This window comes from Humulus lupulus, chromosome X (genome assembly GCF_963169125.1).
Source record: "Humulus lupulus chromosome X, drHumLupu1.1, whole genome shotgun sequence".
In the NCBI taxonomy this organism is placed as follows: Eukaryota; Viridiplantae; Streptophyta; class Magnoliopsida; order Rosales; family Cannabaceae; genus Humulus; species Humulus lupulus.
The window spans coordinates 17,811,313-17,828,336 of NC_084802.1; the positions used below are offsets into that span (position 1 = coordinate 17,811,313).

Below are 17,024 nucleotides of genomic sequence, written 5' to 3' on the forward strand. Positions count from 1 at the left end.
CTCCTGCTCTGAATGAATAACGAGTCTCTGCGACTATTGGATGATAATAATTACGGGTGTGTAAAATCTAACCGATCTAATTACAACCTACTACCAAAAATTGGTTATCTAATTATGATTGGATCCAATTTTTGAAGATCCAAATTGAATTGGTCAGTTATTAGATTAGATGTGCAAAAATCTAATATAACCGACCGAACCGATCTAATTACATTTATTTATAAGTTTAAAATATATTTAGGTTGGATTTGTATTGTTTTGTATCATTCAAACTAATTAGTGTTTCTATTTATATTATTTTTTAAATTATTTGGATGAGTAATTAATATTTTAGAATTGAAATATATATAAAATTGGGTTTAAAATTTTATTTTTTTTAAAACAAATATTCAGCCTAAATAAATGTTCCAAACATTGGATGGTTCCAATCTAACCTAATATATAAGCAGATGAGGCATCCAATGGATAGAACCAATCATAATTAGATTGAATTTGATTGGTTGAGTCAAGTTAATTGGATTTGATTATTGTGAAAATCCATCCAAATAATGATTTGGATCGGATAGGCCTAAAAATATTAGATGTGAACCGATGAACAATCCATGACAATAGTACATTCTTCTCCCTCCCCCCCAAAAAAAACCCCAATTTGATATAGTTTTGTTCAAATAATCGTATCTTGAATGAAATAAATCGCAATTGTTTCATTTATTAGTAGATTTCACCAATTAAACCTCTTCCAAATGACTTTATTTCTATATCTCAAAATACAAGTTTGGACTTATTTTTCGATCAGCTCCAACATGTGGGGCCCTATTAGTTAATTAAATGTTGTACACAGATTTAGGTGTCTACATACATATTTAAATGCTTTATCATAATGAAAATATAAGAGATTATCTCCCTCAAATACTCTTTGATGTTAATATCTACAGCTGAGATGTTAATAGTGGAATTAACCTAATTAAAGTCTTTCTCATTGATTTATTCAAAATATATATCGAATGTCAACACATTCACGTCATCAAAGTGATTTAAAGTCATGTTTTTATCCATTTATTTATTTTATTGATTATTGATGTTAATTTGAGGATCAATTTGGTCGAAAAGATAAATAAATTAGTTTAAGGGTTAAGGTGGCACATTTTGAAAGTTTTTAAAAATGGACATAAATAACATGACTAGTAATAGCACCAGCTGGCATTAATTAATGATATATACTCTAAATTACTTTAAAAAAATTATAAAATAAAAAACTTGACAGTGTATAGATAGATTGGATTTGGTACTTTATTGGGGAAAAAACGACTTGCATGCATGTTGGTGATTAAAGTAATTCATCATTTCATATATATATATATATATAATATAAACGTTTACTGTTCTTTCCAAAGTCAAAATAGATATAATTAAGGTCATCATTACCTTGTTTGATCAAATCTAAAGGTCGTATTTGGTGTAGATTTAACCAATGTTAATTTCAGCATGTTATTTAAGTTATTCCTTATTATACGCTCTCATTTTAGGGCACAACAAATTAGTCAATTTTAATTAAACCCAGAACAAGTACTGGGAATAATTAGTTAGCTTTTATAATATACCAAGAAAAACGAAACTACCAATTTGACAAATACGTCTATTTTTTAAGTTTGAAATAGCAAAGCAACCACTAGAATTATTTTAAATTGTAAGATTTTATTTTCATTTATTTTGGACGAATATCAACTATGTATTGAACAAGGAAGTCAACACATCTGGCTTTCCTGAATTTTATTTTCCTTGACATTGAAAAGATAACATAGAATCTTAATAAATTAGAAGATTATTCGATATATCTATTGAACTCAAACTTAAAAAAATGGAAATTGTGTACGGGAACACTTTAATTTTAAATTAATAATAATGCATATACAATGTTTCTCGATATTAGATAAAACAAAAATAATGACGAAGACTTATATATATAAGTAGTACTAATATATATATATATATATGCATACTTCATTTATTTATAAAGAGTTTTCGATTCTCAATGAAGAGGAAAAGAGAGATGGAAGCTATGTCATCGGAGAAAAAGTCAGAGATAAGATCTGCTATTGAAGAGCTTTCCATGTTAGCTAATCTTAGAGCAAGTCATGATGATCACAATCATGATAATATTGAGCCAAAAATCCCCTTTCAGCCTTTTGTTTCAGTCTGCAATCTTCTTCTTCTAGTCCTTGGTTTGTTCTCTTTTTTCACATATATATATATATACTGATATAGATATTTTATTGTTTTTAAAAACGTGTCATTCATAAAACCCTAACACCGGGCTAGCTAGAGACCTGTATATTCTTGTTTATAAAAGAATCCTGTTCCTGTGTATACACGTATATTTATATGTATAGGCCCCATGTATATATATATATATATGCGAGTCTGAAAGAAAATGTGTGTACTAATATATAGTCAAGCTTTTTGTGTAGATAAAATTGGCCCAACAATGGCTGTTCTGAGACAAGATATTCATCAGAATATTCAGGTATAGATAGGGAGTTACAACTACGTACGTAATTACATTAATTCCATCATATATAGTGAATTATTATTACTACTACTAAATTTAATGTTAATTTTCTAATAATTTCAAATATTATAATAATAATATATTCTCTACTACTGGTTTCTAAATTTTCCAATCAGATGGGGTTTTGATTTTCGTTTGCTTTTGTTCTTTGTTATTTTTACATCTGTATCTCCAATGATTGCTTATAGACATAGATATAAATATTGTTATATATGTATATATTTATTGGTTAGGCATAACTAATAATATATATTACCTTATCCTTTTATTTAATTAATTATATATATGTCTGACATGCATATATGTAAATATATATATATATTTATTGATGACACATGCAATATTAATGTAGAGATTAGAAGTGGCTCATGAGGCTGATTCTTCAACTTATTCTAATTTGGTTGAGATTTTGAAGAAAGAAGCTGCTCAAGGAAATGCAAAGAAAGTTAACAGCTGTAGTAGAGCCTTGCTTTGGCTTACTAGGTAATTAACAATTGAACATTTTAATTGCACTTTTACATATATATATATATTATATAAACGTATAAATATTAGGATTATGGATAGGATCGTTCTACGTAGTTAGGACAATCACTACAGTACAGTATAATATAGTAATTTTGTATATATATTAGCAATACTTGCGGCCAAAGTGATTAATTTATTCAAAATGTTGCACTTAAATACTTAAGCTAATTTTTTTCACAGGAAAAATACACAAATTTAATTTTTATTTGCGCCATTAGTACTTTACATTATCATCTAACAGCATGTATTAATGGTGTAAGCAAAAGTTGAACTTAAGTACTTTTGTTGCAAAAAAAAAAAGTTGGATACTTAAGTGCAAATCCAGATAATTTATGTACTTTTACCGCAAATATTATTTTTTCATTAAGTTTTATTATAAACTTATAAATTCATAATCTTAAATAGAATAACAACAAACCATTAAAATCAAAATAAAGATGTCAATTTTTTTTAAAGATATGATAATAATCAATTTTTTTTTATTTTGATTGTATTAAATTAATATTTTAGGATAAAAGTCAATATGTCAAAATTTTAACTTTGTTTTAAAAAATTGGTAAAAATAAATCAACTTTGATCAATATTCTAGGATAAGTATATTAAAATTTAACTTTGTTTTAAATAAAAAAAAAACGGATATCTTTCTTTTGATTTTAATAATTTATTATTCTATTTGAGATTATAAATTTATAATAAAAAGTTAATAAAAAAAATGATATTTGCAGTGAAAATATTCAACTTTTTGCACTTAAGTATTCAAGTTTTTTTTTTGTGGCAAAAATATCAAAGTTCAACTTTTATTTATAGTATTAGTAACCGCATTAACTATGTCGTTATATAGTAACGACGAGTATTAACGGTGCATGTAAAAATTAAATTTGGATACTTTTGCCATCCAAAAAATAAATTGTATACTTAAGTGTAATATTTTGAATAACTTAAATATTTTCACCACAAATATCTCTAAATATTATAAAACAATTAATTAAGTTCATACATAATAATGTTTTTTGAAAATACAGTTTATATATGTGTTCTTAATATTACGTAAAGGGGTTAGTTAATTTCTTTCTTTTGTCCAGAAGGACCACATCCAAAAGCTATTATTGTTAGATTTTTTAAATATATATATTTACTGTTAAAAATGCAAAAAAATTATGATTTTTTTTTTTACAATTTTATATTAGTATATATTTTGAAATGTGGTAAATTTTGAAATAAGTAGAGAACATGGTGTTTTTAAGAAATAATTATTTCAGTTGGTCATTGTTGATGATTGAGAGTGCGTAACTAAGTAAATTACAATATTCAGTAATAACTTTACACATGTTATAAACTAAATAACTATATTGGTAAACTATAATGAGTCACCAATAAACATTACTATATATCTTAGAGGTGATCATAAGTCTTAAAAATTAATTGCCTTTGTTAGCAAGATAAACCATAGTTTGGGGACTCATTTTGAAAAATATCAACCAGCAATTATAAGTGTTAAAATACCTGTAATTTTAATTAGTAAATTATGGTTGTATTATATATAGGGTTTATACCATTTTACTCTTTGTTTTGTCTAAATACACACACCTCTGAGATTTAAAAATATCATATTGTACTCCCATTGTTTTGCAAAAGTGTATAAAAAGACCTTTCAATTAATTTTTGGTTGGTTTTCTTAAAAAAGAGACCAAAATACCCTTATTAAAATTATTTAATATAATATTTTATTTATTAATATTTATAACAAATAAAATATTAATTTTTTATACCATTAATATATATATTTGTCTTATAAATAGATATATCATATATGTAATACCTTTATAAATATATATATATATATATATATATACTAGATATAAGTATTGTACGTTAGTTTTATTTATAGAATTTATTAATTATTTTTATTAAATTTATATTAATGTTATATAAATTTCAAATAAATATCTTATTTTAATTAAATAATTTATTTATTTTTGTTTAAGTTTATATTTGTTCTAATTTTTTAATATAGGAGTGACAACAAAAGATTATATATTATATGTTTAATGTAATACTAAATATTATACACAAATTTCAAATTTAAGTTTATTGCTAATTTAAAAAAATAATAATTTGCTGCTAATTGACAGTAGATTATATTATATGTTTAATATGATATTATTCTAATAAGTAAGTTTAAGTTTAATTAAATTTGATTTAAGTTATAAAATATATAATTTTATTATTTTTAAATAATTATCATTGTAAAATATCTAAAAATATCATATTTTAATTTGTTTAATTATTTATTATTTATAAATAATTATCATTGTAAAATAACTCAAAAATATCATATTTTAATTTGTTTAATTATTTATTATTTTTAAATAAGTATCATTGCAAAATATCTCAAAAATATCATATTTCAATTTTTTAATTATTTATTTCATTTTATTTAAGTTTAACTATTTACAAACTACCGTTAAATATAAAATTATTCTGTTAAATATAAGAATATGCCATTAAAGTTAACATTAAAAAATAAATAAAAAACTTTTAAAACCAAGAATTTCCCTTATCTACACACTTATTATATAGAAGAAATATGTATTTATAATCTATATATTATTATGTTCATCAAGCATTTAGGCATCACATACAAACACTTTACTATAATGTTCTTTTTAGTTTAAAGTTCTTTCAAAATAAATTCAGAAGTATACATATGTATATGTATGCAATTACCTTATTTAATGTTTTTGTTTCTTATATTAATCAATGACTATGGTGTTAATTAAGATACTAATAATAATTAATTTAAATGCTTTTCTTATAATAATGCCAGATCATTGGATTTTACTGTGGAATTATTACAAAACTACTCAGCATCAGGTTCGGATGATGAGAATATGAATCAAATAGTGGAAGATGCTTACAATATTACCTTGAAGCCATGGCATGGTTGGATTTCCTCAACTGCCGTTAAAGTAAATATATTATTACACTATATATTTATTTAAATATTATTTTAATTTATATCTTCAATTAATATTAATTGATCATTCACCAATCATAATTTCATAAGAATTGAAATGAAGATCTACCTAATTACCCTTTGCCAAGTCCGTTTCATTAATGAAATTTCCTTTAAAAATAAAATTATAATAAATAATAATACTCAATATCAAAATAATTATAGCACTTTATCTTCTAGTCAAATTTTCATTTGTGTACAAATGATTTTTACTAATATATATTACTAACTCACAATATATGTTTTTGCAAATCTACTTAATCATCATCCAATCTCTTGGGCATATGCTTCAAGTTATGGCTTGATTTTATTGGATTTTTTGTTAATAATATATTATATTTTTTATATGCACTAATATATATAATTAGTTTTACATTGCACATTAAATATTAAGAATTGAATAATATTTTGCAGGTAGCACTAAAACTAGTGCCTGGTCACAAAACCTTCTTAAACGCACTCATGGAAAAAGATGATGAAAACCCAGACTCCCTTAGAGAGGAATTACAGACTTTCGTTTCTCTACTCAAGCCTCTTTTGGAAGATATTCATTCTAGCCTGGTACAAATATTTAAGTTAATCTATATTATTACAAATATATTGATCATGATCATATTTAAGTTAATCTATATTTTAAGCATTACTAATATGGGTGTTTTAACCCCTTAGAGTTTTCTCTTATTTTTGGCATGATGTAGATTATAGTTATAGTAGGTATCTTATCAATTTTTGATAATTTAGAATAATTTATGATGATGAAATCAAGTTTAAAAAGTCTGCTGATTTTACACGCGTATTAACAGGCATACGTGAAACTTATAGTCTGAACTCTTATTATTTCGATCCCATAAATTATTCAAAATTTATTGAAAATTGACGAGATATTTGCTATAATTACATTGTACACCATCGTATAACAAAAATTTTAGGTTATAAATCTTCCACGTACTGAAAATAAAGAATGCATTACCGATATAGGGGTAGTTAATTGATCTAGAATTTTCATATATATATATATAAATATATAATTATTTCATTTTTACATATCTGTAAGCTTATTTTTGCAGAGAGCGCATGGGGTGGATCGGCTAAAGTCTACCTAGCTAACTAATATATAGTAGAAAGACATAAACTTTTTATATAACAATGTAACATTCACCCTTCTGTATAGAAATTCATTTGAAAAGAAGATAATAGTCTACTCTTTTCTTTACGGGTCGAATAAGCAAAAATTGTAATCATTTTATTTACTATTTGTTTTTTTATCTAAAAAAGTTATTTTAAATAGAAGATTCCATATCAAAATTTTATCAATAGTTTCCTTGAAAGCAATTTAAATATATAGGAGAACTCGAGCAAAGAAATAATTTGGGCCAAATGAATTCAAGAAGTACTCGTAATTCATTAGGTTACGAATGTAGTTATCATCATCACATACAAATAATATAAGGAAAAATTACACATTGCACTCTAATTTTTTTTAAAAAAAATTAAAAAATATGGATAACAATTTGTAATAGTTCTATAATCCTTTGTTATAATTTTCTATTTAATCTGTAAATGTTGCTTACTGTTGGAATATCACAACAAGGCTTGAGACTAATCTAGAACATTCACAGATGCAACACGAATTACCCTAGTTTAGCCCCAATATGGAACCTACATCCAGCTAGAGCTCGTCTACACAGAAGTTCTTGAATCCACTATGTACAGTAACGATACAAATCCAGTCAAGACAATTTGTTCTTGACAACTCTCACAAATCTCTCAAACACTATGTGAACAATCACTCTTAGAAAAGACAAACAAGTAAATGGTACATACTCTCTTACGCTATTTTCTCTCCAAGAATCAACTCACTCTATGTTAGTTTCTTAATTAAAAAGTATTACAACTCTATATATATACTGACCTAAGTGGATACAAGAAATAAAGGAATAAGAAAATGACAAGTGGCTGTCAATGTTGTTACTATGAGAATTAAACACTGCAAATTCCACCTTGATTCTCATGAGTAACAACTTGTCTTTAAGTCTTGTGTGTGGAGTCCTAACTCAAATCCTTTGTTTTCCTTAGCCAACACTAATATGCAGCAAACTTAAACAATGCAGAAATTCGCTAACAGTTAAAACTTTGGTACTCAAATCAGTTGGGTTATCATCTGTAGAAACCTTCTCTAATTGAACAACTTTCTTCTCAATCTTGTCCCTTACCCAATAGAGCCTAACATCAATATGTTTACTCTTTTCATGGTAAACTAGGCTCCTACACAAATGGATTGCAGATTGGCTATCCGAGTAAACTATAGCTTCAGTTTTTAACACCTTTATCTCTTTCAATAACCCTTGCACCCATATGGCTTCTTTGAAAGCTTCAATTTCTGCTATGAACTCAGCTTACGTGGTTGATAAAGCAACCACTGACTGAAGCTGAGACTTCCAGCTTACACATCACTTGCACACAGTAAACACATAGGGAGTTAGAGATTTTCTAGTATCTCTGTTTGTCGCATAATCCGAGTCTACAAACCCATCTAGACTCACTTCACCTTTTGTTCTTCTGAAGATGAGACCATAATACATTGTCCCCTTGACACATCTCAACAGCCACTTAACTCCTTTCCAATGTGGTACACCTGGATTAGCCATGTATCTACTCAAAACACTTAAAGCGTGAGCTAAATCAGGTCTTGAACTCACCATTAGATACATAAAACATCCTACTGCCATTGCATATGGATTCTTGGCCATTTGATCCTTCTCTTCTTGTGTCTTTAGTGACTGCTCGTTTGAAAGTATGAAATGACCTGCTATAGGAAGTTTGACTAGTTTTGCATCAAATATATTAAACATCCTAAGCACATTCTCTGTATATGACTTCTGAGACAAGACTAGCAATTCATTAGATTTGTCTCTCTTTATATCTATTCCCATAATCTTTAAAGCACTCCCCAAATCTTTCATTTTGAACTCTGAATTCAACAGCCCCTTCAACACCATTATTTTATTCTTATTCTTACTCATCAATAACATATCATCAACATATATGCATAAGAACACTGGTTCATTCTCTAAATTTCCAAAATAAAGACAAGTATCATACTTGGACTTCTCAAAACCAACTTTAGTGATAAACAAGTCAAACCTCTTGTTCCATTTGCTTGGAGATTGCTTCAAGCCATATAGAGACCTTTTCAACAAACACACTCGATGTTTTCCTTCTGAGTTCTCCACCTCGAACCCAATTGGTTGCTTCATGCAGATGACTTCATCTAACTCTCCTTTTAGAAAAGTAGTAGTAACATCAAGTTTCTCAATCTCCCAATCAAACTGAGTTGCTAAAGTCAACATCACTTGGATTGTCTTATACTTGATCACGGGATAAAAAAATATGTGTAGTCCACACCTTCAACTTGAGTAAACCCCTTGGCTATCAACCATGCCTTATACCTTGGAGGTTCTAAAGCATTGGCCCCTTATTTCAACTTATAAACCCATTTGCATTCTATAATATTGTACTTTTCTGGTGTGACAACTAACTCCCAAGTATTATTCTTCTGAAGTGAATCCATTTCTAACTTCATGGATTTGAGCCATTCTTGAGCATTAGGCCTAGACATAGCCTCTTCATAGTCTTCAGGTTCATTCTCAAACACTGCCTTGTCTGCTGCTAATATTCATTAATGCAAGAATTACAATCTTTCTTCTTAATAAGATAGTAAGTTTACAAAATCTTTTTATATTCAAGTTACGGATTATAAAACTCAACCTAGAGCAGAATTTTCTATATTTCTATGTCAAATTCAGCATTAGGAGGCAATAAGAACAATAACTCAAGAGAACCACAAAAATAATCACGATACTTTCGTTCAATGATCAATTTTATGTCCCAGCAATTATAGCATATCCAAATCTCACTTTTCAGGTTTTGATTCAAAATCATATAGATTATGAAAATAGATGTCCAATCAATTCTCAAACAATAAAAATAAATTGACAAGATCTCAATAGAGGAAGAAAGAAAAAAAAACCTTACTTTAATTCATAAAAGAGTTTCAAGTGATTCAATTAAAATCCCTAGTACAAAAACTAGTTCATGTTCATCATTAAGAAATCCATAAACAAGAAATTAATATAAAGTAAAGATAAAAAGAAAATAATTCTATGTCGATCCAAGCTCTTCTCCAAAATTATCCCAATACTCCTCTCCCAGTCTAGGTCTGCCAAAAGTCTATTTTCTTCTCCAAAAATCGTGATTAAAACCTAATTAGAATTTCTACTAAACTTGCAATGACCAAAACACCCTTCATTAAAAATCTATGTTTTTCACATTTCTGGACATATCCTATGGTCGCAAGATGTCATTCTTGCGGTCATAGGATTGCCCTAGAAATGCCCAACTTTTCTGGAATTGCAGCCGCAGAATCATATTCATGCGGTCGCAGAAAGTGCTATGAAACACTGTTTTCCACCAATTTTTGTCCTTTTCCCGGCTTTTCCACTATGTTTCCACACCTAAGCCCTTCTACACCCGAAAACATAAAAAAACAAGTGTAAAATAGAACAAAACAAAACTAAACACCTAATACTCTACCTGAAAACACATAGATAAACGAGTCTAAAAATCGTTTATCAAACTTCTCCAAACTTAACATTTGTTCGTCCTCAAGCAAAGAAAACAAGACTCAAGACAAACTAAACAAATAAATACAAACACTAAACAAATGAATTAAGACAACCACAATTTTTATGCCTCAAAATTACTGAATGACAAACATATATAATTTTCAAAAAATAATTGACAAGTAATCTAGATTTCACTACTACAAAAATTGCATGAGAAGTCGGTTAAAAACCGACCTATAAACGTTCATAAGTCGGTTTGGAACCGACCTCCCATGTAATGACTTACCATGTAAACACATGGTAGGTCGGTTGGCGCCAAACCGACCTATGGTGTACAACAGGGTAAGTCGGTTGTACAACCGACCTATGGTGCGCAACAGGGTAAGTCGGTTGTACAACCGACCTATGGTGTACAACAGGGTAGGTCTGTTGTCCAACTGACCTATGGTGTACAACATGGTAGGTCAGTTGTACAACCGACCTGTAGTGTACAACATGGTAGGTCAGTTGTCTAACTGACCTATGGTTTACAATATGGTAGGTCGGTTGTCCAACCGACTTATGGTATTCTATTTTTTTTCTTCATATTTACCTGTATTTTTTCATATTAACTTATAGAACCCTCACACTATTGAAATATATTGAAATCGAGCACCAAATAAAATAGAACCAATATCAAAATTACTAAAGTCACCAAAAAAAATACACTTAACATCACCAATATATATCAATAAATTTACAATCTTCAGATCTATGAAAATCAAACTTAAATCTGTACAATTTTACAATATTCAATATATATATATATATAACACAAATATACACTCAAATCTATGCAAATTTACATATATAACTCATAGTACAAATGCCCAACTCTAATCATAAGAAGCAGAGCAACGAACTTCATGATCACCACAGGCACTCTGATAGGCACCAACATCATTCTTTGTTATGCCATTGATAGCGTCCATTCCTAAGAAGCTAGAAAAATTCATGATCAATATACAAAGCAGTAATCTTATCACTTAAAATTCATAATAAATTTTAAAAAAATCAGTTTGAATGCGAAAAATGAGTTTCATGCAAAAAATTTGAAACATTTCTGTTGTGGCATCTTAAAATCATTTAAATACACTTGTTATATCAAACACTCTACTAAAAGCTCAAAACTCTAAAAAAATATATGGCAAGTTTTCAAGTTTCAGCATAATAAACTTAAATAATCAGATTGAATGCCAAATATGAGTTTCATGCAAAGTTTTTGAAATATTTCTTTTGTGGTATCTTAATACCATTTAAATACACTTGTTAAAGCAAACAAACCACTCAAAATCAAAAGAATATGACAAGCTTTCTTGAAATTCAGCATAACTAAAAAAAATTCAGATTGTATGCCAAAAATGAGTTTTAGAAAAAATTCTTTTGTAACATCTTAAAATTATTTAAATACACATGTTGGAGGAAAAAAAACCACTGGAAATTAAGAAATTCAAAAAAATGGCAAGTTTTTGGACTTGCTGCAGCAGGGGATCCAAAAAAAAAATTAAAACAATAAAGGCTCAAAAGTAATAACAAACAAACATAGTATGTATATATAAAAATTAAGAAATTAAGTTATTTTTCTATATAAGTATATATAATGACAGAGAGAAAGAGAGTTCAGATTAGTATAATATTAAAGTGAATCAAACTCAAACAACATTTGCAATAATATTAACACAAATATTTACCTCCAAGGCTTCTGTATAATTCCTTTCAGTCTCAGAAATCTGATTTTGTGCCTCTATGGTTATTCTCTCAATTTCATCAGAAAATACTGTCTGCATATGGTTGGCAACTGTTACCAAAAACACCATATATAGCAACAGGGTACCTTTGATTGTAATTATACACAATCAGCAAAGTTAGCATCCGCTATCAAAAAAAATGGGAATGATTCAGTTTACATTCATAATCATAAAAAAAAGGGAATATTATCAGTGTAATGATCAAATCAATACTATTATCGTGAATATTATATATTCGTATATCCTTAGAGTGACTATTTGAGGATGAGCAGTGGATATTATTAATAATTACTCAACATCATGATGTATTTATATTTAGTTATTTATACATTGAATGATTACCCTTATTATTACTTTATGTATGAATGATTACCCTTAAATGATCCCAACACTGCACATGCTTTCTTTTTTCTTTATATATATATTGTTTAGAATTATTTGGGTTCTATGAACTAGCCTTTCAAAACTTGAGTCAATGCATAGAAAATGACACAAAAGAAAAGTTTGGAACAATTTGTTGTATGAGTCGTCCAATCTGTTTGGTTGAAAATTCTAGACCACACCAGCATGTACTGTTGGACCTAATAAAGTTGTGATTGTGAAACAGAATAATATATATACTATACTATACCATGCACTGGCTAGTTATGAAATGAAACAAAACAGAATAATATATAAGATAAAAAGAGGTAAACACATGAAGATAACAAACTCAAATGCTATATATATATACTATAAACAAACTATAAAAGGGAATTAAACAATATTGGACATGAAATTAAGCAAAGCAGAAAAACTTTTGGATAGAATGCATTATTTTACCTCTAAATTATACTGTTTTACTCTAAGAATCTCAAGCAAAAAGATGTACAGAATGTACAAATTGAGAATTGGATAACATAATACTTGGAGCAACGTGAGAAAACATAGCTACATCCTACATAAATTGTTTCCATGTCATTATTCTCCTATTAAAAGTTTTGGTCAACTGATCTTCTAGTTTCCCACTTAAATATGCGAGTATTCTTTCAATGACACATTTACCAATATAATTAGTAAAGAGAGGAAATTAAGCCAATTAATGCAGCAGCACAAAAGTAACAAGGACATACATTAATTAATAAATAATACACAATCAAAAGAATAGAAGAGGTAAAATAAGGTTAGAGAGTAAAGTGACAGGGTGAGATAAGAGCGTATTGTTTAATTCTATATAAAAGTTTTTCTGCTTTGCTTAATTTCATGTCCAATATTGTTTAATTCCCTTTTATAGTTTGTTTATAGTATATATATAGCATTTGAGTTTGTTATCTTCATGTGTTTAGAATGCATATATAGTTGAACTTTTACTGGAAATTTCGTTTACAGTTGAACTTTCAATCCATACAAGTGTCAGCAAGAAGATAATTTATTTTAATACATACTCTTTGATTTGAATTTAGAATGCATATATAGTCAAAACAAGATAATATTTATATGTTGCCTTTGACAATGAGAGGTTTGGTTTCCCTATATTTGAAAGAGTTTATACATACCAAAAAAATTAATGTGTGTTCAGTTCAGGTTAGGAAATGGAAATATATGAGCTGTAAAACTAAAGGGTGTTGAGTATGAATATGTAGAAGAGGATCTCCTTTTACAGTATAACCCAGCTCACAAGAAGATTCCAGTGCTTGTTCATGGTCGACAAAGTTCATAGATGGCAAGGTAACAAAAAATTAATGACAATTCCAAGAAGAAGTTCGAGTCATGGTCAAGAGTCAAAGTATTGACAAAAAATATGGTAGGTTTATATGATCATGCAATTATTTTATACTAAACAGTCATTTTTATACTAAACTACTATTTTGATACATTAATTCCAGCTTATTTTGCAAATACACAGTACAAACTGATCTTTTCCATTTTCTTTTTCTTACTTATCTTCTTGGCAGGAAGATAGGGTAAGAGTTCACAAAAAATGGAAGAAGTCCAATTGCAAAGCAAGTTTAAAAGCTCCCATGACCGAAAGTCAAAAAAAGGCATACCATATACACATTTTCTTTATTACTCAAACAAGAAGCAAAATCATATGAAATGGGAGAGCCAAGATCTCAATCATATTCTTCAATTAAAAACAGAAGAGAAGAAACCAACCTCGTGCATCATCCTTGGCGGCTGCAGTGGAGCCACCCGTTGAGCCAGTGCTGCTGCGGCGGACCCCAGAAGAAGATAGAGGCTTGGATTTGACAGATGAAGAAGACTTGGAATTGGAGTTAACAGAGAGAGGCCTATCGACCATGAGTGAGCTCCTCTGAGCACCACCATTCCGGTGATTAAAGCCACCAGAAGCAGCAATTGCAAAGAAAGAAAGAGACTTTTCAACAAAAAAGATTTAGCACCAAAAAAGCTTAAGAAAACATTTGAAAACCCCTATTAACTGCTTTGGCACCAAGAAAACCCCTCCTCTGCGAGGACTACAAAGAAAACCCAAAAACTAATAGAAAATCCAAAAAAAAAAAACACCTATATATATTTATATATATTACCTGATAAGAGAGAATGAGGTCCGACCAAGGGTTTATTGGGAGGCGACGACGATTGCGACGGGAGCTGCAAGGGAAAGAATCAAGGCTGGGCTGTGACGGCTTTGAGGGGCTGGCCTGCAACGACTTCGTGAGGGTGGCCTGCAACGACTTCGTGAGGGTGGCCTGCAACGACTTCGTGAGGGTGGCCTTTAGGTGGCTGAGCGTCGAGGACTTCGGGAGGCTTCAGGTAGCTGGCTTCGGGAGGCTTCGGGAGGCGTCGTCGGAGGCCAGGTCAAGAAGAGAAGAGTGGGAAATCGAGAACAAATGAGAAAAAAGAGTGGGAAGCCGAGGAAGAGAAGATGCAGCAATTTTGTTTTGTTTTTGCAGAATTTTCTTTAATTCCAAATAATTATTTAATTTATTAATTTATATTAGAAAATTATAATATATGTAATATTAATAATTATTTATTTGTTTATACTTATTTCTTCCCTAAATAAATTATATATATGTACTATTTAAATAAATTAATATGTTTTAAAATAATTTTAAAACAAATTAGAGTATATCATGTCTTCTAAAATATTATTAAAGAGATACTCTAAATTATTTTATGAAATTTTTTATTTTTAAATTATAAATACAATTAAACTAAAATATTTTGTTATTTATAAAAATTAAATTAATTTTTTTTAATTACAAATAATTTATTAATTTATTTATATTTTAAAAATTATAATATATATAATATTAATAAGTATATATTTTTTTCATACCCAAATAAATTATATATATGTATTGTTTAAATAAGTTCATATATTTTAAAATTTCAATAATATAAAACAAATTAGATGATCTTCAATAATGTATTTTTATAATGACATGGTAGGTCGGTTCTATACAACTGACCTACCATGTCACATGAGAAGTCATTTCTCACACAACCGACCTACCATGTATTCTAAAAAATTATTAAAAAGATACTCTAAATTATTTTATGAAGTTTTTTATTTTAAATTATAAATTCTATTAAATTAAAATATTTTCTTGTTTATAAAAATGAAATTATTTTTTTAATTACAAATAATTTATTAATTTATTTATATTTCAAAAATTATAATATTTGTAATATTAATAAGTATATATATTGTATACTTATTTCATACCCAAATAAATTATATATATGTATTGTTTAAATAAATTAATATATTCTAAAATTTAAATAATATAAAACAAATTAGAGTATCTTCAATAATGTATTTTTATAATGACATGGTAGGTCGGTTCTATACAACCGACCTACCATGTCACATGAGAAGTCATTTCTAATACGACCGACTTACCATGTATTTTAAAAAATTATTAAAAAGATACTCTAAATTATTTTATGAAGTTTTTTATTTTAAATTATAAATACTATTAAATTAAAATATTTTCTTGTTTATAAAAATGAAATTAATTTTTTTAATTACAAATAATTTATTAATTTATTTACATTTCAAAAATTATAATATATGTAATATTAATAAGTATATATTTTTTATACTTATTTCATACCCAAATAAATTATATATATGTATTGTTTAAATAAATTAATATATTTTAAATTTTAAATAATATAAAACAAATTAGAGTATCTTCAATAATGTATTTTTATAATGACATGGTAGGTCGGTTCTACACAACCGACCTACCATGTATTCTAACAAATTATTAAAAAGATACTCTAAATTATTTTATGAAGTTTTTTATTTTAAATTATAAATACTATTAAATTAAAATATTTTCTTGTTTATAAAAATGAACTTAATTTTTTTAATTACAAATAATTTATTAATTTATTTATATTTCAAAAATTATAATATTTGTAATATTTATAAGTATATATATTTTTATACTTATTTTCATACCCAAATAAATTATATATATATATGTATTGTTTAAATAAATTAATATATTTTAAAATTTCAATAATATAAAACAAATTAGTGT

General features: G+C 27.4%; 1 protein-coding gene and 1 long non-coding RNA gene across 2 annotated transcripts; one reads left to right on the plus strand and one right to left on the minus strand.

Annotated features, from left to right (window-relative positions):
• Positions 1 to 2,032: 2,032 nt before the first annotated feature.
• On the plus strand, positions 2,033 to 7,216 carry LOC133805141 (glycolipid transfer protein 3-like). The gene is made up of 6 exons (XM_062243247.1): positions 2,033 to 2,222; positions 2,469 to 2,524; positions 2,922 to 3,052; positions 5,925 to 6,066; positions 6,528 to 6,674; positions 7,181 to 7,216. The coding sequence occupies exons 1-6, from the start codon at positions 2,033 to 2,035 to the stop codon at positions 7,214 to 7,216; spliced, it is 702 nt and encodes a 233-aa protein (XP_062099231.1).
• A 4,179-nt stretch (positions 7,217 to 11,395) lies between these two features.
• LOC133804310 (uncharacterized) lies at positions 11,396 to 12,648 on the minus strand. Its single transcript, XR_009878416.1, has 2 exons — positions 12,469 to 12,648; positions 11,396 to 11,711 (listed from the first exon to the last, which is right to left on the minus strand). It is a non-coding gene; the product is annotated as an uncharacterized LOC133804310 (long non-coding RNA).
• Positions 12,649 to 17,024: the final 4,376 nt, after the last annotated feature.

Coding starts and splice junctions, on each gene's coding strand:
- LOC133805141 (XM_062243247.1), top strand. CDS start 2,033: ATGAAGAGGAAAAGAGAGATGGAAGCTATGTCATCGGAGAAAAAGTCA. Junction 2,223..2,468: donor TCTTCTTCTTCTAGTCCTTG/GTTTGTTCTCTT, acceptor CTTTTTGTGTAG/ATAAAATTGGCCCAACAATG. Junction 6,675..7,180: donor AAGATATTCATTCTAGCCTG/GTACAAATATTT, acceptor TTATTTTTGCAG/AGAGCGCATGGGGTGGATCG.